A 22,340-nucleotide genomic window follows, 5' to 3' on the forward strand; every position below is an offset into this window, starting at 1 on the left:
AGTCACTGAGTCGCAGAGGGTCAGGCACTCCATGACCGCAGGCGGCTCAGTCCCTCTGGAAAGCACCCCGGTTCCCAAGCTTAGCGCTCATCGGGCCGTCTGCTCAGCAGAATGCCCAGAAATGATGCAAAGCAAACGGTTTCATATATGGAAAAGGCTGGGCCATGAAGGCTTTATTTATTAAAAAAACTAGAAAACCAACCACCCACCAGCAGGGCAGGGAGAGTACACTGTGCATCCTCCACTCAACAGAAAGCTGTACAGCTGCTAAAGATTACTGCAGAGATGATGGAATGCCATGGAAAGTGTGTGACATGAAACTGAGTAAAAGTCAGAGAGAAAGTTGCTTCACAGCATCACACTGAGCATTTTAAACACGTGGACAGAGGGAACCATGAAGGCACTGGCAGGTTAGTTTGATCCCAGGACCCCGGTGGCCCTGCTCCTCCTCTTCAGTGGGCTTTAAGCAATTCAACCTGGATCTAGTGTTCCTTCAAGGCTGGCATGCACGTCCATGCTGAGTGTCCAGCCGTGAACAGACAAGACCCCTGTCCTCACGGAGCGGACGTGGCAGGAGACACCAACACTGAACAAAATGAACGTACAAACTGCACAGTGCGTTTAACGGTGATAGTGTGACAGCAAGAACAGCTGAGGAGGAGGACAGGGAGCACTCTGCCGAGAAGGGCAGCCCAGCCTGGCGTTGGGGGAGGGGAGCGCTGTACACTCTGTGAGCAGAAGGAAGAGCCGGGAGGACAGCAAGCGCAAAGGCCCTGAGGCAGGCGCCTGCTGGGGGCTGGGGGGGCTGGGGTGGAGCCAGGGAAGGCAGGAGAGGAGATGAGGTCCAGGAGACAATGGGCCACTGTGGGCCACTGTTAGTGAAACACTTTGTCTTTCTAAAGAAAAACACTTAGATTTCTTTTGAGTTTAAAATTATTAAAATGGGTACAAATGGTCGACTATCACTGGTATTTATCAACGGCACAAAGTTCCCCAAGCTGCACGTTGTTAGAAATCTTTTCATTTGTTCCAGAATTTCAGTTCTCTTGGAAACTGTCAGATCTAACAATGAGCAAACTTGCAGAAGACTTTGCCTGGGATGATGGTGGGTTTAGTCGCTGTTTACAGGAGGACTTGTGACCAAAAAAGAAAAATGACCTGGAGTCACAAAACCAGCCAGGCAGGTTCCTGAGATCTCCCAGGCAAGCTCCTCCCCACCCAGCAGCCGCCAGGGGCTCCCAGCAAGGACTCCAGGCGGCATTCTCCCGGCGGCGTTCCCCCACCACCACCCCGCCCGCCAGCAGCTGCGGGACAGCACAGGGGCGTGCTGTGTGAGGTGGGCATGCAGGCTGCTCTGTTATCGTCCCCAAGTGCTTCAGAAGGTGAAGACCTGACTCTGGAAATCTGAGACCAGGAGTTCACACTCTATGCTAATCCTGAGGTAAGAGACTGGTCTTGCCCCATCTTTGTAATCCCAGTGCAACAAAGAGCAGGCACTTTAGATATTTACCGAAATGAATTTAGCAACATCAAGCTCACTCCAAAAATGAAGACTGATAACCCTAATAAGTTCTAGGTTAGGGGAATGTGCATGCAGTTTGCTTTTTGGCTTCTTTGTTTCCATGGAAGATGATAGTTCTGAACGCAAGTTATCATTCTGAAGAGATCTCTCTCATCTGAACCAGAAGAACAGTATTGCCCACTGCACAGCCTTTCCATCGGTGATCAACTGTGCCAACCCCATAAACAGGTAACAGCAGTATCCCCTCAGGGGCTGCTGCACAAGACTTAGCCCAGGACCCGCTGAGATGCTCCTGTCATAAAGAAGCTCTTAAATGTCACAAGTAGCAACCAGCTTTCATCAATTCTGCAAGTACAGTGTCAGTACTCACCTGATTAAAGTAACAGTGCAGAAGACAAGCATTCAGATAAGAAGCTGATTGGACCAGTTTGAAAAATCGCACAAAATTATTACTGTTCAACGCAGCAAAAGCCTGAACAGCAAATTTCACTTCAGAGGAGTTTCTAACGGCAGGATGGAACTGCTGCACTTCCCTGTTAATTAAAGGAGATGAAAGGGGTTAGAATTTCATCTTTAATTAGACAAAATTTCCATGAAAATAGATCTGACAATAAAACAGATTTCAACTATACTGAAAAAGAAGGTCTTGATATGGTCACATGTGCCAATATGTTCACGGTTTACCAATGTCAAAGCCACCACTCTTGGGCTGGATCGGTAGCAAAGGTTTTCTTTAAAAAGATGATGAGGGACTTCCCTGGTGGCACAGTGGTTAAGAATCCACCTGCCAACGCAGGGGACACGGGTTCGAGCCGTGGTCCAGGAAGATCCCACATGCCGCGGAGCAACTAAGCCCGTGCGCCACAACTATTGAGCCTGCGCTCTAGAGCCTGTGAGCCAAACTACTGAGCCCGCGCGCCACAACTACCAAAGCCCGCACGCCTAGAGCCTGTGCTCCACAACAAGAGAAGCCACCGCAATGAGAAGCCCGCGCACCACAACAAAGAGTAGCCCCCGCTCACCGCAACTAGAGGAAGCCCACGCGCAGCAACAAAGACCCAACACAGCCAAAAATAAATAAATTAATTAATTTTTTAAAAAGATGAATAATAAACAAATTGAAGCAATAATTTAAGAATTGATTATCAAAGAGTTACTTTAATGCCAACTGACTGCCAGCTGTGTTTGAAGATGACGTCTAAGAAAGTTTAACTTTGTTTTGTTTATAAATAAACTGATGTGGGGACTTCCCTGATGGTCCAGTGGTTAGGAGTCCACGCTCTCTCTGCTGAGGGGCCCGGGTTCCATCCCTGGTCGGGGAACTAAGATCCCACAAGCCGTGCAGTGTGGCCGAAAAAAAAATTATTAATTATTCAAGAATAACTCAAGATAGGGGACAAATGCCTATTATATACAAAAAGACCACACAGCCATTTTCCCTAACTAGTTTATCTCCAAGGCTTAATTTAAAATCAATCACACACCTACATATTCTGCAAGCTGAAAAAGAGTTTCAGCATAAATAAGGGAAACTTGGAATCCAGTTTACCAACGACAGGAATGGAAGGCTAGTGGACCCTAACATATTTCTCATATTAATGTCTACAGATAGATCAGGGCGAGGTTTAAGATTCATTCTTAATATCCCACCCTTAGCATTTGTTTCACACGATTTTTTCCTCTCCTGTGACTTAGACCTTGGACGAGGTCTGTGTGCACATGCATACGAGGAAACACGCTGGCAGCTCTGATAGGGGACCCTGAGCTTTCCTGTCCGAGTTCACTCGCCTCCTCTGCTCAAACAGCAGATTCCTGCCTCGTGCTCTCCCACTGACAAGGAGAACCCGTCCTCAGAAAGGGCCCGGGGCCCGCTCTGGATGCACCGGCGCCAGCAGGCATCCCCAGCCCTCTGCTCCCAGTGCCTCAGCCCCAGGGGCTGCACAGCCGAGCCCAGCTTCCTCACTAATGTCCCGGCGTTCGACACCACAGAAAACTCAGTGCTCCCAGCACCGCTAACCCTAAGTGCCCTCTTCCTGGTTAAAGCCTGCCTTTCCCTGTGGCTCAGGCTGGCTTCTGCCCTGGGAAGTTCACCTTAGGATGTCCCCCTTGTTGAGGCTGAGCAGCACGTTGTAGCCCTGGAACTCCGCCTCGCTGGTGCAGAGCACGCCCTTGCTCCTCAGGTCCTGGTACATCTCCTTCAGGCTCTGGAGGCACTTGGTCGTGTTCTCGTCGTTGATCTTGGCGTCAAAGGAGGACATGGGCTCCTCACACATGAAGTGGGCGCAGTGGATGTGAAAGCGGGTGCACTTCTCAATCAGAGACACCGTCACTGGGTCACACAGGTGCTGCTGCGTGATGTCCTGGACACGAGCGAGGCGGAAAATTACACGTGCACACGCGCCGTACGCACACACGCACACACACCTTACACACGTTTCTCGTATACACAGAGATCTCATTAACATATTCCCGTGCATAAGAATCAGCTATTAGAAAAATCGCGCTTATTACCTGAATTTTTCAGATTTCAATTTGAAACGAAGCCCATGAAGTACATTTTAACAGGACTTTGCAATGATTTTAAGTAACAGTATATTTTTTGTTACGGATGAAATATAACTGAGTAAAACGACAAGAACTCTCACTTTCACTCTGGGCTTCACAAGTGGCTGATACCTTCCGTATGCCCCGCATGCGGTTCCACACGAAGTCGTACCAGTCCCGCAGGCTGCCCTCCTTCTGGTCCATGATCTGGGTCACCAGGTAGTCCATGGTCCTGCTGAGCACCGCCGAGGGACGCAGCTCATGCGGCAGGGGCTCCTCCTGGTCTGCTGAGGAGCGGCTGTACTCCTTCACGGCTGCCGCGTGGTCCACCTGAGGGCAGGGAATAGAGACGAGCGGCTGGGTGGCAGGTGCTAGCCCAGCCTCCCAGCTGCTGTGCCCCAAAATGGGGAAAATCACACACACACACGCTTAAATAAGGTCGATACTACAGAATACAATTTTAAAACGTAGAATTTCTCTTTGAAGGTAACAATTAAAATTCAAAGACAAAATAGAGAAACTTGTTTTTGGCAAACATGACAAGAAGTGAAGATAAGAGACTATCACATCAACACACAGAGGAATTTAGTGAAGACACATCTGCTTGGCCCCAAGCACAGAGGTGTGACAGGTAAAAGACGTTAAAGATTCTAAAAGGTCTCAGCCACGCTCAAACACCAAATTAGGTCTACACGGACCAGAAATGGAGCCGGCAGGGAGGAGGGCGAGGTGGGGCAGGGGAGCAGCAGGGCCCGGGGAAGGCCCTCAAGAGTCTGGAGCTGCATCTTCCACCTGCAAGAAGAGGCTGAAGAGGTGCGGCTGAGGGTGGAGCAGAGACGCCCATAAGCCCAGGCCCCGGGCACCGGCTGTGAGCTGTCATCACCGTCTCCTGGGGCAGGAGCACTGGGCCTCTGCCTTGACAACTGCTGCCTCGCTGGGGGGGACCCTGAGTCAGGCGAAGGCAGCTGTGAGAAACCACCGGCCAGGGAAGGAGCAGACGCCCGCAAGCAAACTTAACAGAGAGCAGAAGAACCTAAAATGGTGCCGATTTCTGGGGAAACAACTGGGATCGTGCACTGACACATATTCAGGAACCTTAAGAAAGGTCACACATCTGATACAGCACTTCACGCGTAGGATCCATCAGAAGGAAGGAAGCTGAATACCTTAGAGGCATTACACACAGCATGCCCAACAGAATTCTTAGTAACACTGAAAAATCAGAAACAGCCCAATGACTGCAAAATGGGGAGTTTGGACAGAGCTACATAATCAAATAATATGCCTACATTCAAAATTTTGAATGCTTATAAAGACTTTACCATAACAAAAGAAAATGCTCCTGATAAAATTTTAAGTGAAAAAGATTCATACAAAATCATAGCTACAGCATCATCTCAAATGCACAAAATATAAACATAAAAAGGGACAGGAATAAAACTGTGAAAAGAAAAAATGGGAAAATTTAATTTATGAAACAAATCTGTGTCTATTTCTTTTCTTTTTTTTTTTTTTTGCGGTACGCGGGCCTCTCACCGTTGTGGCCTCTCCCGTTGCGGAGCACAGGCTCCGGGCGCGCAGGCTCAGCGGCCGTGGCTCACGGGCCCAGCCGCTCCGTGGCATGTGGGATCTTCCTGGACCGGGGCACGAACCCGTGTCCCCTGCATCGGCAGGCAGACTCTCAACCACTGCGCCACCAGGGAAGCCCTGTGTCTATTTCTTTAGGGAACTATGGTCCAGTCACCTTATGCAAGACTGCTTCCTACACACCTCACAATGCAGACAATGGAACATGACTGTTCATAGCACATCCCCACTACCCTCTAGAAAAGTAAACACCAGACCAAATATGGACAGAAAGGACCAGTGCAGCCTTCCCTCCCCTGCACACGCCCCTCCACCCCAGTGATTAGTACGGACAGCAGCTTGGCGAGCACCCTGGGGGCGTGGCGCTCTACCTGGTCAGTGCCTGGGACCACTTCAAACACACTCAGCTGGCTCCGGGTCTCCCGCATGTATCGCTCCTTCTCGGGACACATATCCGGGCACGTCCCAACAAACGCCCTCGCTTTGTCCAAGTCGGTCCTTTTCACCCGAGCTGAAGGCATCAAGTAAAAAGTAAAAATGCACCACACAGTTACTAGGAAGTCAGAGAAGTGTACTTTCATAATGATAAAAGGAGAAATAAAAATAAACATCAAACTACAAAGGAAAAGAGAAATTTTAAAAACACTGGGCCTTAGAGAAAGGAAAGCACAGCCTACCACACCAGGTGACAGGCCATCAAGGCCCATGAAGACCCTCCAGGGTTTCTCCCCTTTCCAGATGGGTCTCCAACAATCACAGACCTTCAGGGCACTCTTTGGGGCGGGGTGGGGGGGCGCACACGTGGGTGTTTATGGCTCCTATAATGACCTCAATGACACACAATCATGCTGCAGTAATTTTGTTAAAAGGATCAATTTGTTAAATGAAAATATTCAAAATTTGCCAGTATTCTAAAACTCTCAGTATTTCATCGTGTTTTTAGTATAACAGGAATCACATAATGGAAGTTACCTGGGTCCTGACCTAAATAAACCACTATGATGACCCACAGAATTAAATAGTTAACAAAAATATCTTTTAAATGAAATGGAATGCAACAACCTAAAATTTAAAACATTCACATCTTATTTTTATTTATTTTATTTTTATTTTTATTTTTTTTGTGGTACGCGGGCCTCTCACTGTTGTGGCCATTCCCGCTGCGGAGCACAGGCTCTGGACGCGCAGGCTCAGCGGCCATGGCTCACGGGCCCAGCCGCTCCACGGCACGTGGGATCCTCCCGGACCGGGGCACGAACCCGTGTCCCCTGCATCGGCAGGCGGACTCTCAACCACTGCGCCATCAGGGAAGCCCTCTTATTTTTATTTTTAAGAATTCCAATATCTAGTAAAAATTTTTTTTTGCAATATAAAAATCGCATGTCAATGACATAATGTATGATGGCAGGTTTTATTACCGTGTTAAGCAGACACTGTGATTGTTCCATTACAGCTTCTCCACAGAGGAAAACCCTACAGGTTACACTTACTTTTGAAAAAACTTTGCAAAGAAGGGTACATGTGCTGTTTTATTTTTGGTCACTGCACATATTGCTTAGTGTTAATAGGATACTTGCTTTTTGAGTAGGTTTTAAATACATTCGCGTGGGTCAACATTCCAAAGGTGTAACAATGTCCAAGACGGGACGCCCCCCTGCCTTGCTCCCCTGTCCTGACCATCAGCATGAGCGATCCTTTCTCACCTCCATGACTTTTACACACACGTAAGCAAGTACGCTTACGTACATACGGACACACACACACTTCCCCCTTTTCTGTACACAACTGGTAAACATTTCCCACGCCTTGCTTTTTCCACTTCACAATAAATACTGATCATTTTTCCATAAAGAAACTCCAGTCTTCTTTCAGGCTATTTAGAATCCCACTGTATGGACAGTCAGTTTCCAATCTCTGTCATCACAAACAACCTTGTGAGTGAATCGCACACACGTGGGGTAGTTTGTGGGATGCACTCCTGGAAGTGGAATTCTGGGTCAAAGGCGTGAGTGTCCCCAAGCCTGAAGACACTGCCAACTTGTCTCCCCGGGAGCACCCTGCCCAAGGATGCAGCGCTGGGGCCCGATGGGGAGATCCCGCCCTAGCGGGTGTGGTTTGCATCTCTCAATCTCTCGATGCTGTGTGACGGGCCAAGAGCATCTGCATCTTCCCATTTCTATTTTCCATGTTTAAGAGCCAACTCTTTTTTTTTTCAGCCACACCGAGCAGCTTGCGGGATCTTAGTTCCCCGACCAGGGATTGAACCCAGGCCCTCGGCAGTGAAAGCAGCGAGTCCTAACCACTGGACCGCCAGGGAAGTCCCAAGAGCTCTTGACACTTCCTTTTCTGAACCTCTCAGACCTTACTCGTTTTTCTACTGGATTTGGTCTTTTTCATACTGACTCTACAGGACTTTCTGTACCTGGGAAATCAGCCCTTTGTCTGTGATGAGCTACAGATTTTTCCCCTGGATTGACATCTTTTATTTGTGGTGATTTCTGTTAAATAGGAAGTTTTTATTTTTTTAACGTGTGCTTTCTCAATGTCTAAAAACTGCCCTTTTAAATTATTTAATCTAGCGTGGATCAATGGTTTGTTGGCTTTCTTCCGAAAATAAAATTACGTTACAAACACATCTGCACTATCTCCATCTCTACATTCACTGCCTCAGGAGACTAGAAAGCAACAGAGATCATACGTGCAGACTCAACGGCAGTGGAGCCCACAGACGGAGGTCACCCCTTCCCTCATGGCTCCCGAGAAGACCGCCTCAGCCAAGACGCAGCCCCGTACCTTGCCGCATGACTCTGTCCCTCTGGTCAAGCAGGCGGTACTTCTCCTCGGATGTCTCAGCCACAGTACCTATCAGGGCACTGAGAGACGACACACACGGCCCAAGACCCTCGGAGCCCTCGGAGCCCTCGTCAAACGGGTCTCCCTCAAACTGAGGGGGCTTCAGAAGACTCGGCTTCTTCACTGGAGAGCTACAAGGAAGATGACATGCTAAGAGCTGTGTGTCCATCAGGCATTCGGGTCATGTCCACATCCGAACGCTTCCCTTATCCTCCAAGGTACCCTGCTCCTCTACAGCTGGGAAGCCCAGCGCTGAAGGGAGGCGGCTTTGACGACACTGGCGATGACCGTGAAGGCATTACTCATACTGCGCATAATTCGTCTTCTTCAAGTGAGATGCGCCCGTTTAAACAGCTGAAATGAATTATCTGTAGACTTCTAACTCAAAGAAATGAAACTGAGAGTAGAATAAAAGAACGTTTTGACGCCATGAGGAAATACCACGCCTACACGTCTTCATACACAGCTCCCCCTCGGTAGAAGGATGTACTAAGAAGAACCGGGCGTTGTCTGTCAGCTTCCCCACGTTCTAGCTGGCTTTCAACATTCCATGAACTTGAATGTCAAAGAAGATGTAAGGAAAGGAGAAAACAAAGGCAAATCCGCAACTCAACTGTTGACTGCAAAACGTGAGGAAAACTATACATTGACCAAAATGTGTGAAGAAGGATTGAACAGAAGCAGGCCTGATGTGAAAGGAAGGTGAGGTCACACGGGAGGCTGAGGCCGCGAGCCAAGGGGAGGGAGGGAGGGAGGGAGGAGCCTTCGGGAACAGAGACTCCACACACACGGGGAGGTCTCTGAAGTGCACACCGAGTGCCAGACCTGGCCTGAGAGCTGTGCACACGGCTGCACGGTTGTAACAACTGCTAGAAGCGATTACTGGGAACACGTGCTTACAGCCAATCAGTGGTCGCCTGTACACGTATACATCAGACGGCTGACGACAGCACCTGCGTGGGCCGTGGGGCTGAGGGAGGGGAGGCGCCCAGGCCTCTTCAGGGCCGCCTCCGTCTTCCCCTGCCGCAGGCCCTCTTCCCACCCTCCAGCCCCTACTCAGGTGTCAGCATATCACCCACTTCCCTTTCATGCTGCCATGCTGGCTATGAAATCCCTCCTGTTTCGTGAGAGGAGAAGTCACAGAACCCACTTGCCCTGTAAAACACAGGCGTTCGGAAGGACCAGCCGCACCTTTTACTCAGGCTGCCGGCTGCAGCCCTGGCCACGGGCTTGCCAAGCGAGGGGTGCTGAAAGGGTGTGTCCTCGGCGCCCGGGCCAGCTTCACCGTCGCCTGGCTGCTTCTCCTTGAGGGAAAAGGGTTTCTTGTTGGGACCTGAGGACACAAGAGTCAGGACAGAGTTTATGATACACAAGTCACTCGACACTGGACTTTACTTTTTCTTGAAAAAGTGATATTGTAATTGTGACAGGATGTTACAAAGGAATCCAAGGAAATATTACAAGGCAGCCCACCCCACCCCCACCCCCCTCAAAGCTCGAAGGCCTTGCGCACAAAGCAGCAGAGTCTGTGCAAACATCAACTGAAAACTCACTTGTTTTCTTCTTGTGCCAGAAGATGGCCACATCCTTATGCAAACTTCTCCCCTTCTTCCTAGCCAGGGCTGCAGATGCCTGGAAAACAGTCCACAACACCAAGTACGAGGACATCAGGAGGCCAAAGGAAATGAAGCTCTCAAACGCAATTAGCAGAATTCTATACACCTCTGCCGGCCACATGTTCTGACCACACCATCTGCCTTCAGCCCCGGCAGCCACAGCCCTCACCTACCTTGCCTGTCTCACAAGCATGTATTTGCCCTTCTCCTTTTCGAAAGTAATCACTTTACCGTGATAGAACCCATAAACTTGGCCTTCCTGGCACTTGGTGACATGAGTCTCACCAGCTGACTTACTGTACGGGAACAGAAAGACTGCCAAGTCACTTAAACCCAAAAGGAAGCTGCAGAATGACACACACGGGGTATAATTTATCATAAAGTATACATACACAAAACCAACTATATCTTAGTATACCTGTAGACGTACCTATGAAAATGTTAGGAAAACACTCACCACGCTAGATAATGGTGCTTGCTCTAACGGGAGAGAAGGGGGTGATGAAGGACCTCAACTTCCCATTATCAATGAAGTGCTTACAATGACAATGTATTTATAGATTTTATTTTTTATGTATTTTTTTAGGGTTCAGCTGGAAGAAAAAGCACATTGCAATAACTAGAAAATAACTTAAAACAATGAGAATTGCTGTATGACCCAGCAATTCCACTCCTAAGTATTATACCCAACAGAATTGAAAGCACAGTCTTGAAGAGATATTTGCACACAATATTCATGGAGGCATTATTCGCAGTACACAAAAGGTGGAAACGACCCACGTCCGTGGACAGGTGAATAGATAAACAAAATGTGGTAACACCCATACAATGGAATAAAAGAATGAAATACAACCACATGAATGAACCTTGAAGCCATTATGCTAACTGAAATAAGCCAGACACAAAAGGACAAATATTGCATGATTCCACTTATCTGAAGTATCTAGAACAGGCAAATTCATAGAGCTAGAAGGTAGATGAGAGGTCACTAGGGGCTGGGGGAAGGAAGGAATGGGGAGTTACTGCTTAATGGTTACAGAGTTTCTGTTTCAGAGGATGAAAAAGTTCTGGAACTAGGTAACGTAAAGGCTGTATAACATTGTGAATAAAAAAAATCAACAGAAGGGAATAAATGGCAAAACCCCTAAAACTGCACATTTTCTTGGCACAGAACTTCCACTCTCAGGAATTTAAACAAAGGATATATTCAGAAATATATGCACAAAAATGTCCACAAACAGACAGTTAGCCAAGTTGGTAAACTGGATAGAATGCCATGTAGCACTTAACAACCCCCTTCCCATCTACACTGTTCATGGCTTTCAGAAGCTACTAAAGATTACCACATGAAGAGGTTACCAAACGGTGTATGTGGTTGTGATCCCATTTGTGTAAAAACGAGGTGACTATATAATTACAAAGACGTCTACCATAGTCTTCACAGTTGATATCTTAGAGGATAGAACTACGGGTGATTTCGTGCCTCCTGCCATGGGACTTTCTGGGGTTTTCCCTATGTTGACAGGTAATACTTCTATCACTGAAAAAAGTATGAAAACATGCTTTCCAATTTTTTATAGAACGTAATTTTTCCCCACAAGGATATTCAGAAAAAATAACAAACTATATAAAGCTACATAATGTGAGCAGCTCCTGTAAGTGTACACCCTACAACCAATGTGTTATGCGTACACGTGCATATACACAAATTTAAAGTCAAGGTATATAAACGATTAAGAGCAGTTCTCTCTGGAGGATGGGATTACAAGAAGATTTTACCTGTTCTGTATGGTTCTGAATGTTTACAGTGATGATGTACTATAACCACATAAACCAAAATCAAAAACAAAACAAGAAAACTCACGTTTGAAAAACTGCTATGTGGTTCCAGGGACACTCCCATGTGCTTTAGAGAAATCTCTGACCTCACGGGAATCATTCACCCATCATTTCTGAACACTGCATTCAGTGGGGATTGCAAGCTTTTCACAAATGACTCTAATTTATGAAATAAAGAGTGCTGCTCCAGTCTCTCTAAGTTAAGACATTACTTTTCTAAATTCTAGCAGGCAAATAACTGATAGATTTTAAAAACCAAGTTTTAAAGTGACAAAGTTCACTCTAACTTTGTCAGAGTACTCACATGATCAAAAAAATACACCACTGCAAGCTTTTTGCTGCGCCTGATACAGATGCGCTGCACTTGAGCAATGTTGCCAAAGTGGTTCTCCAGAGTGGCTCTGTCATTGAGGTAGTCAGGGATGTTCTTGCACTGGATCGCTGTGACTTCAGCAGGTGACCAGCCCCCAAGACTGTCTGTGCTCTCACTTCTTTTACTCTGACGGCCAGGAGTTCCTCGTAGAGAATCTAGGGGATCAGAGGACGGGCACAGAAATGTATCAGATGCAATGTTTTCAAACAATAGGAGGCACCACCCAGGTAAGAGCAAAGGAAATCTTCATGGATGTAAGACCTGCTCTGAGATCCTATGGTATGTTAGGATCCCTAACGTTTACCGGGGGGGGGGGGGGGGGGGCGGGTTACAACGAAATTCAAACTAACACCCAGGGAAATTTACCAAGAACTTGCCAGCAGAATTTACTGTACTTTGTACATTTTTAGAGCGCACCTTCTTTTTTATCTCTACTTTCAGTTCCTTCCTCTTTATTCACACCTGGAAGCCGGGAAGGTGCCAGGACAGACTGACTGCCTCCTGGGACGGCCGAGTGGTCATTTTCCCCAGACTCCGCACAGCCAGATTCCTTTTTAGATTCCTTGTTGCCCAGGCGCCCTACTTCTTTATTGCTTTTGAAGACATCCTGTATTGTCCGACCGAACAAAGTGCCTCCCCGGGGTCGATTCAAGCGGACGGGTCGTTTTTCTGGAGGATGATCGCCCCTCAACAGAGGGTCCAAATCTTCTGCTGCATCATGACCGTGCCTCCGTGGGGACCGATCCTGGTCCTCCTTCCTTTTCAGTCCTTTCATGAGGCTGGGAAGTGGCTCCATTTGGGAAACAGCTTCTTCGCATCCTTGTCTGACACCTGTTTTGCTAACTGGGAAGGGTTCACCCAAGGACCCTGAAGAAGCTATGGGGAAGCTAGTAAAGCCACTGTTAGAACTTCCAAATAGTGACTTGGGGCCTCTCTTCTCTTCCTCCACATTTTGACTTGACAAAGCAGAAGTAAAGGCAGATGATGATGAATTATTATTACCTGGTTTTGAAAAGGTAAAATTTGCATTGGTGGCTGAACTACTTGTCACCTGAGAAAAACAAAATGGGGCCAGTCCCCCATGTCCACTACTGACTGGGTGGGAAAATGTAAAAAATCCGGAAGTAATTTGGTTCTGAGTTTTCACTGGCTCGGATTCAGCCCCCAATATTGGTCTGAACACTGAATTTTCCAGAGGTTTAAAGCTAAGTTCTGTTTTCCCAAAACCAGAGCTTGATATTTCTCCAGTCTCTGGTCCAAAAGTAGAAGTACCTGGGAATGCTCCAAGGTTGGGTGATTTAAAACTAAATCCTGGGTTTCCAGGCACCGATGAACTTGAAGACCCAGAGGTAGCTACAAAGGCCGGAATGTGTTCAAGTCCAGAAAAGAGTCCAACATTTGAGGTGTGGGAGAATCCTACTGTTTGCACTGAAGAAGAAGGACTTTGTCCAGAAGATGCTGGAAAGCTGGACACCTGTGAAAATCCTGAGCTCTGCCCAGGTAATGTATTGTTTTGTCCAAAAAGAGAGGGCTGACCAAACCGAAATGGTGGCTTGGCTTGAAACGTCCCTATGGAACTACTGGAAGACGGTGGGAAAGCACTAGGCTGCTGCCCACTGAAAGGATTAGCTGGATTCATCTTCTGATCCAATTATTGGAAGGTAATAAATACTCCGCGCAGAAAAGTAGTCCCCTTCCTCAAACGATCTGTCCAGCTCAGGAGCTCCCCCTCATCTTCACAATAAGCTGAAAGACAAAAATTCAGCCCATCACAGCTATGTAGTGCTAAAAGACTAAGAAAAGAATTTTTAATCACATGTCAGGTAAAGCAAAGGGCTAAGTATTCTTATTTTCTGAGAGCCAACTGGTGGGGTTGTTTTGGTTTGGTTTGGTTTGGTTTTGAGTACGGGGTAGAAGTTGGTACAAATAAATTACTTTGTTACGGAGCTTTAAAGCATGATCGTCTAAAACCAAAAACAAACATTCAAAACATTTTACTGAATCGGTCAATTCACGGTAAAACCTCAAATAACAATATGAAAATACATGCCGTTACTCTGTTCAACTGAAAGACAGGAGGTTTCTGACGTCTTTCAGTCTCGACAGCCAGAGAATTAGAATGCAACACTGTTAAAACATTAGTGTTTCAGTGTTTCCTCCCGTCTAATTTTTCTCCCACTAACCAGAGCACCAAATACTCTTTCCAGACAAAGAAATAATTGGCGTTTTTACACGCGGGCGATTACCCCCAGGAGCTGGCTTGAACAACAAGAGTGCTCACGCAGAGACGCTGCCCCACCCCAGACCGCCGAGGGACAGGGGCACCGGTACAGCGCATTCCAAACCTCGGGTGGCGCGGTGCGTGGCCCCGCACCCGCTGTGTTCCCCCCCCCCACCGCGCCCCCAGTGTCCTCCCGGCGCCCCTGGCCCTGCGCCCCTGGCCCCCCCTCCGTTAGCGACACGGGCGCGGCGGCGGGAAAGGGGGAGACCTCCGCCCGCCAGGGCCCCGCGCCGCGATCAACGTCCGGCTCAGGGACGCCGCCACCCACCGTCCCAAGGCCCCTTGGCGCCGGGCTGGAGCCGCACCCAAGGACCGCGACAGCCAGAGACTCACCGTTCAACTGCCCGCAGCGAGCAGAAAGCTACGCGGCCCCACCTCCGGTCTGTCCCGCGTCTGGGCCCCGACGCGCTCGGGTTGCGCTTTCTGGCCGGGCGGCGGCGGCGGCGGAGCTTCCGGTGGGCCCGCCGGCTTCCGCCCGGTAAGTTCCTCTCCCCAAAGAGGGGCGGCCCGGAGCCCACGGGGCGCCCCCTGCCCCGCCCCGCCCCCACTGTGCACCCCTTCACCGTTGGGCCCTTCCTCCCCGCCGCCCCGGTTTCCTAGTGGCTGTTGACGCCTGTCTCGCGCGCCTGACTCCACGGCGTGTTCGCGTCTTTCCGTGTTACGCTTTCCTTATGGTGAAAGGGACATTCCATGACGTTTTTCAACGAACTCCACCAAACGAGATGAATTGAGGGTGTGCGCGCGGGTGTTTCTGCAGAACTTAGGATGGCTTTCTGAGTTGTCTGCCTTTTACAGGGCGCGGTGGCTCCGGCCGCGATGAGCTTGGTTGTGAGGAACCTGCAGCGGGCGGTGCCCCTGAGGCGGGCGCGGCTCCGCGAGAAGGTGCAGGCGGTGCGGGGAGCCCTGGGGGTGCAGAGGTTCGACCTGGGGGTCGTCTGTGTCGACAACAGAAAGATTCAGCAGATTAATAGAATCTACAGAGACAAAGATACCCCAACAGATGTGCTTTCCTTTCCATTTCACGAGGTAAAAGCTGTTTTCCTGTTCCTGTCTGGCCTGCCTTCCTCTGTAAATCCCTGTTAATTATACCACAGACATGATTTTAAGTTTTACTTTGAAAATTTTCAAATACACACGAAAGGAGAGAGTACCGTGTGACCATCCCTTATTGATCAGATCCTATCGCTGGAGGAGGGGAGGTGATTGCCCCCCTGACCCCACGTTCTGTATCAGTGAATTAAAGAGAAAGTGCTTCTGCAGTTTTAAGTGTGACTCAGTAATGCATATGTATCGATTGAAAACTTTTAAATAACTCTGAGAATAAAAGGACAGAATTGGGTGAATATGTTAAACAAATACGCGATATCTATCAGGTCACTACCTATGTCATGTGAATGATCGACCCGAGGCTCCCCACACTGTTCGTAACAGCATAAATTAAGGCAGCCCTTTCGGAAGGCAATCTGACAGTTTACTTGAAGTAAATCTTTTTTTTTTTTTTTTTTTTTTACATCTTTACTGGAGTCTAATTGCTTTACAATGGTGTGTTAGTTTCTGCTTTATAACAAAGTGAGTCAGTTATACATATACATCTGTTCCCATATCTCTTCCCTCTTGCGTCTCCCTCCCTCCCACCCTCCCTATCCCACCCTTCTAGGTGGTCACAAAACACCGAACTGATCTCCCTGTGCTATGCGGCTGCTTCCCACTAGCTATCTACCTTACGTTTGATAGTGTATATATGTCCATGCCTCTCGCTTTGTCACAGCTTACCCTTCCCCCTCCCCATATCCTCAAGTCCATTCTCTAGTAGGTCTGTGTCTTTATTCCTGTCTTACCCTAGGTTCTTCATAACACTTTTTTTCTTAAATTCCATATATATGTGTCAGCATACGGTATTTGTCTTTCTCTTTCTGACTTACTTCACTCTGTATGACAGACCCTAGGTCCATCCACCTCACTACAAATAACTCAACTTCGTTTCTTTTTATGGCTGAGTAATATTCCATTGTATATATGTGCCACATCTTCTTTATCCATTCATCCGATGATGGACACTTAGGTTGTTTCCATCTCCGGGCTATTGTAAATAGAGCTGCAATGAACATTTTGGTACATGACTCTTTTTGAAGTAAATCTTGATTACTGTTTAATCCACTAGTGTCATACCTAAGGAAATAAGTGGAAAGAAAATAAAATGTTCAATGTGTAATATAAAAATATATTAAAGTATCCACTTATCATTTTCCCTGATAGGAAGTAAAAATATTAACACCCTAAATATCAAGCCAGAGGTGACTGGCTTAGTGTGAACAGGCCTCAACTGAACGGACTGGTCTTTATGTGGGAAAATGAGAAAGATTATTTGTTTAGGACAAAACGACAACTGGAAAACACAGAAACGTAAGCTTGTATCGATGTGGTGATTTAGCTCCATAGAAGTTAGGGAGCGGGGTGGTTGTGCCTTAGGAAGGATGAAAGAAATGGAAGGTTCATTTGACAGCGTGGGACCGTCTTCAGTCAGTCGTGTGTAGTGTCTCTGCCACGGTTCCCAACTTGTCTGCCTTGGGACTAGTGACACAGGGTCTTTCGGGGTGAAATCTGTAGGCCTGTGGTCGGTTAGTGTTCTGAGGTCGTGTTCTCCAAATGTGTGTTTCCTCATTTTCAGAATCTGAAAGCAGGCGAAATTCCCCAGCCTGATTTTCCAGATGACTATAATTTAGGAGATATTTTCCTGGGAGTGGAGTATATCTTCCAGCACTGCAGAGAAAATGAAGATTACTATGACATCCTGACTGTAAGTGCTGAAATGACAGATCCTGATTGGCAAAGCAAAGGCTGATGTCCTCCATCCAGGCCGTGAGAAGAGGTGGAGACGACACGGGCATACACACCATCGTCCTCATGTAGGACAGAGGTTACTGGGGGAGACCCCCAGACAGGGGCAGCACCCTCTCACCATCCCTCAGAGGGGAGAGCCTGGGCCATGGGGTCTGTGTGCCCCATGGCACCATTGGGTGAGGGGAGAGGACAGGGAGCATGTATGTGTATAACTGAGGAGGGGGAGCCCCAAAAGTGGCCTTGTTCTTAGCTTTACGTCTGGAGATCAGCAGGCTGTGTTTGGCCAGCTCGGACCTGCTGCATGAGCTTCTTCCTGAACTGCCCAAAGCAGGCAGGATTCTGGCCTCCAGGACCTTCAGATCTGTCTCCTCAGCTTGATGCCACGAAGGGTGGTGGGAGTGTTCTGAAAAGTGGTGTGTGATTGAGTCGTGTTTCAGCGTTCCTGTGGATTCAGTTGAGGTGTTTTCCTTTGGCCGAACAGCCACACCCTGAATTATCATCTTTGGGGAGCCTAGTGCTTCCGAGGCTTGAAGCAGAGCTTAGAGCTTCCCAGCGAGACGCCCTGTGCTCAGGCATCAGGGTGCTGCCAGGAGAGGGTGTGCTTTCTCCCTGGGAGTTGGGGCAACTGCAGCATAGACAGGACTAGTCAGCACAGGTCTCTGCTCTGGGATCTCTGTGGCCAGCAGCTGTGCACCCCTGGGGGCTCTGGGCTGGGGGGCAGTTGTGGACCTCTTCCACTCCCCCACACCTCCTGAGGATTCTCTTACCCCCAGCAGAGGGCCAGCCCACACTCCTAGGGCCCTCATTCCCCGGCACAGGGCCAGGCCAAGCCACCGTCCTCCCAGCTGGTGCCCAGCTGCACGCTGGCACCTTCTAACAGCCCGGGGCACCTTCCCCCTCCCCCTGCCCTGGTCCTCCATGTCTCCACAGCTACCCACCCATCTGCCCCCTCCCCACCCCACCCCACCCCAGAGGAGATCCTGATCTTCACATCCTGCCACGGGCCAGGCCTACTGCTGCTCCCCAAACCCCAGCCCTGTGACCTCACCACCTGCCCACAGCCTTGCCTGGGCCCAGAGGAAGCTTCCTAACCTCCCACCGGGCATCCACGGAGCTCCCCCTGACTTCCTACCCCTCCTCCCTGGCTCATGGCTTGGTCCTGACCACCCCCTGAGGCAGCTTCTTAATTGTTCTGACAGGTGACTGCCACCCACGGGCTCTGTCACCTGCTGGGCTTCACACACAGCACGGAGGCCGAGTGGCAGAAGGTAGGAGCCATCCCCTGTCCCCAGCACAGACACAGGGGGCATTGCAGCCCGAGGCCCCAGGAGCCGGGGCTGCACCACCTGCCCCTTGCAGTCAAGTATGAAAACCAAATGGAGAAACGCAGTGAAATAAGGAACTTATCATGCCTGCTTTATAAAAAGACAGTGTTTGTCTTAAATATCGGACTCTCTAAATGCTGTTAACTGCATTGTTTATTCACTGTTGAAAGAAAGGTCTGAGGAGAGACACTACATTCCATAAATTCTATAAAATTCAAATGGCTTAAAGTTAAAAAACCTTTACAAGAGACATTGTGATGGTATTTGTCAATGGAAACAGGATTTAGAGCGTGCAGGTGTCTGATCCAGACCTGTTAGGTAAAGTTCTGTGGCAGTTTGTTTCCTGGAAGGCTGCCAGTGTTTACTCTGTCTGTGAAGGTCTGTGTTAGTAAATGCACCATATTGTGTTTTATTAGCTCGAATTATATTCGTAATCAGACGGGTTCCCTGAACAGCCTAGAAGAAAAGCATTTTTTCCTTAACGAGGTAGTCTCCAGGCAATGGGCGTCTCCCCGGCCTTGCTAGGCTGCTGGGTCCACACCGGCCACACCCTGGCTCCGCATTGCCTCCGCCCCGCCGCCCCCCACCCCACAGGGCCGCCTGGCTCCCCTGCTCAGCCCCACTGCTTCCCACACGCCGGCAGCATCTCAGGAAAGCCTCCAGCGCGCTTCCCACCAGCCTGTCCTTTCCCTGGGGGGCCGTCCTCACACACCCGCTGCAGTGCTTTCAGGGCCGGGCCACCCAGTCTGGCCCCTTCTCCTGCGACCCAGGCAGGCGCTCCTCTTCATGCATGAGACCACCGCCCCAGCACCCGGCCCCAGCCCCCTGCAGGGTTCACACGCCACCGGGCAGCACATCGGTGCTCCCTGTGCACTGGGACCGCCGCCTGCCTTGGGCTGTGTGGGAGGCCCCAGGCCTCGGGGAGGGAACGCCAGGGCCCGAGGAGGCCAGGCCTCTGGGCCAATCTGGAGCTGTTTCCGCCCCTTTCTTTCAGATGTACCAGAAGGAGAAGCAGGTTCTCGAGGAGCTGAGCAGGCACACAGGGACCAGGCTTCAGCCCCTGAGCAGGGGCCTCTTCTGACCGAAGTGCCGCCATGTGGAGAGAGAGTGGATACCCCCCCGGGCCCCAGGGATCAGAGCTCCCCACGCCGAGGTCCCTGCTGGCCACTGCTGTCCTGTGGGGCTGCACAAGTGCCAGCCAAAGCAGGCGCTGAATTCCACAAGTGGAACTTGCCTCTTAAAACACGAGAGGAGGGCCTCCCTGGTGGCGCAGTGGTTGAGAGTCCGCCTGCCGATGCAGGGGACGCGGGTTCGTGCCCCGTCCGGGAAGATCCCACATGCCGCGGAGCGGCTGGGCCCGTGAGCCATGGCCGCTGAGCCTGCGCCTCCGGAGCCTGTGCTCCGCAACGGGAGAGGCCACAGCAGTGAGAGGCCCGCGTACCGCAAAAAAAAAAAAAAAAACCGAGAGAAATTTCCACTCATTTCTTGGTTCAGGACACAGTAGGTGTGTTATTTGCAGCGTTGTAAATAAAATAGTTGCAAGCGCTCAGGATGCAGAGGTGGGGCGTGTCGGCCGCCTCCTCCCTGGGGCTCTGCCTTTGACAAAGCGGCATCTCCCACGTCTGCATCCCTTCAGGACAAATCAAGCAGCCCAGGTGGGCCTGCCCCCACTTCCCGTTGGAATCCTGCTGGATTCGGTCCCATCCAGTTCTCAGGAGCGCTGGGGCCTGGAGCCTTTGCTTGGTGCCTCTGCAAGGTGAGGGACAAGGCTGACCCTCGAGGTGGCCGCAGGGCCAGGCCTACGCCCCGCAGGGCACCCTCAGCACGCCTCCTGCCATCACCCACCCCTACCCATCGGTCCCGGTCAGGCAGTTGCTCACAGACTGTGCTCGAGTCCTTTGCCGTGGCCCCGGCGTGGCAGAGCTCCGACTGCCACGTCCCACCCTCCTGTAGGAAAGCCTCCCTCCTGTCCGTATGTCCTGCCGTGTGAATATGAAAATAAACCCAGGAGTTTACCCCAGAGCTTCATCCAGAGCTGTGCACAAGCTTCGGGCATCACGGGCGGGAGCAGCTCTGGAAGGGGCGGGCGCCGAGCCAGCCCGGGGCCTCCGAGCACCGACCACAGCGCCACAGACCCTGCAAGGAGCTCTGAACTGGTCACGGCGAGAAAACACGGCCTCTCGGAGACCCTGAAACCCCAAGTACTATGATCCTAAGAATTTGGTGTCTCCCATAAATCGATTTCAGAAACATGAAAACGTGTTTCCCACTGGATTTGTGTCCTGAGCCGGGACTTTGCCTGGCTCTCAGGGACACGGACCCTGTCACGTTCCTGGATCATCGGCCACGTGACCTGTTTGTCGTCAGTTAAGCTCGTTCTCGGTTTAAAGTCTAACATGGCAAAGACCAAAGGTAATCCCACAAAGCTCTCCCCAGGCCTTTTTAAGGGACTGAAGGGGTCCTGAGACCCACTGGTCCTATCAGCGAGTATTTGGAGTTCTGCACCTGCCATTACAGCTGACCCTCCAGAACCTCTGGTCACGTCCGGAACACAGGCAGGTTTTCTCCTGGGTACGGGCCTGAGCAGAACTGCTGGGAGCTGGAGGTGGGAGGTCCAGCTCTATAGGCTGACGCCTGTGAGCGTTTCCCCAGGGCTGGATGGTTTGTCCCTGCCAGCAGCCGTAGTAGTGGCCCCCAGGTCCTGCTACCTGGTGTCAGGTACCGAGCAACCTGCGTGTGCCCTGACCCTCCACTTGGATGGTGTCCACATGTGCACTGTGGCCATCCTGCGTTTCTCTTGTCACCAGTGACCCTCTCCATCGGCATCCCCTCCACGAGAAGGGCGACGGGTCAGGTCTTATTGCCCATTTTCAACTAGTTTTTCTTTTTTCTTATTAATTCTGGGGTGTTTTTATATATGGTTGAAAACATGCCTTGAATTTTAGTACAGGATACGAGCAAGTGTCCTCCTGACCTGACTCTGAGAGAAGGCCGCCCCACGGTCCGTCAGCAGCCGTGCCGCCTGCCGGCTGCGCGGCCTCTGTTCCGTTTCATTCTGCTGGTCGCTCCTGCCCACCCCGCCCGGGCATGCGCTGTCACGTCCCAGAGCTTCCTGCAAACCCAGCATTGCCGGAGCAGGGCTCCTGCTCTGGGTGTGGCCGGCATCCCCAGCCCTTTACTGTCCTGGGTGTGTTCTAGATTCAGCTCGCAAGGCCGTGACGCCCTGGAGGTGCCGCGCCAGGTCCGCAGGCCACTGAGCACGTGCAGTACCTCTTGCTTCGTGTCCTCAACGTCTTGCTGAGGGGACCTCCGCCAGCGGACCCGCCAGGGTGCCAGGCACAGCTGGTCAAAGGAAGTTTTCTCACAACACTTGCCACTAAGTGCCAGGAGCCAGTGCAGCCCCCACAAGCGGAGGCCTCCGGCCCACAAGGCCGCGCCCCACTCTAGACCAGGGGACCCACTGTCCAACACCACCAGAAGTCAGGGGTTCCCACGGCCCCCGCCTCTGGTTCAGTAATCAGCTAGAATGGCCCACAGAACTCAGGGAGACACTGGTTTC

General features: G+C 50.3%; 2 protein-coding genes across 7 annotated transcripts in view; one reads left to right on the plus strand and one right to left on the minus strand.

Annotated features, from left to right (window-relative positions):
* Positions 1–15,047, minus strand: part of LOC309806702 (germinal-center associated nuclear protein-like) — a 41,396-nt gene extending 26,349 nt beyond the window's left edge. Inside the window, exons 1-10 of one of the 2 annotated variants that reach the window (XM_082625647.1) lie at positions 14,949–15,047; positions 12,797–14,080; positions 12,266–12,489; positions 10,060–10,138; positions 9,698–9,839; positions 8,447–8,637; positions 6,025–6,164; positions 4,199–4,396; positions 3,614–3,882; positions 1,893–2,055 (exon numbers count right to left, since the gene is read on the minus strand). In XM_082625647.1, the coding sequence (XP_082481773.1) occupies positions 1,893–2,055; positions 3,614–3,882; positions 4,199–4,396; positions 6,025–6,164; positions 8,447–8,637; positions 9,698–9,839; positions 10,060–10,138; positions 12,266–12,489; positions 12,797–13,973 (2,583 nt within the window). In that variant the 5' untranslated portion in view covers positions 13,974–14,080; positions 14,949–15,047. Of the gene's footprint in view, positions 1–1,892; positions 2,056–3,613; positions 3,883–4,198; positions 4,397–6,024; positions 6,165–8,446; positions 8,638–9,697; positions 9,840–10,059; positions 10,139–12,265; positions 12,490–12,751; positions 14,081–14,948 lie in introns of both variants that reach the window. The other variant, XM_082625646.1, reaches the window with a different exon arrangement.
* Positions 14,986–21,039, plus strand: LOC309806705 (endoribonuclease YbeY-like). Of its 5 annotated transcripts, XM_082625656.1 has the most exons (5): positions 14,986–15,093; positions 15,411–15,641; positions 17,284–17,412; positions 18,656–18,724; positions 19,776–21,039. In XM_082625656.1, the coding sequence occupies exons 2-5, from the start codon at positions 15,432–15,434 to the stop codon at positions 19,860–19,862; spliced, it is 495 nt and encodes a 164-aa protein (XP_082481782.1). In that variant the 5' UTR covers positions 14,986–15,093; positions 15,411–15,431; the 3' UTR covers positions 19,863–21,039. The 5 variants fall into 5 exon arrangements, 2 of the variants coding, with proteins under 2 accessions (XP_082481782.1, XP_082481783.1); XR_014294427.1 differs by lacking the exon at positions 14,986–15,093 and having other exon boundaries at positions 15,123–15,641; positions 17,284–17,532; positions 19,776–19,813; XR_014294428.1 differs by lacking the exons at positions 14,986–15,093; positions 19,776–21,039 and having other exon boundaries at positions 15,123–15,641; positions 17,284–17,915.
* Positions 21,040–22,340: the final 1,301 nt, after the last annotated feature.

Source organism: Mesoplodon mirus (assembly GCF_964341445.2).
Source record: "Mesoplodon mirus genome assembly, chromosome: 6".
Classification (NCBI taxonomy): Eukaryota; Metazoa; Chordata; class Mammalia; order Artiodactyla; family Ziphiidae; genus Mesoplodon; species Mesoplodon mirus.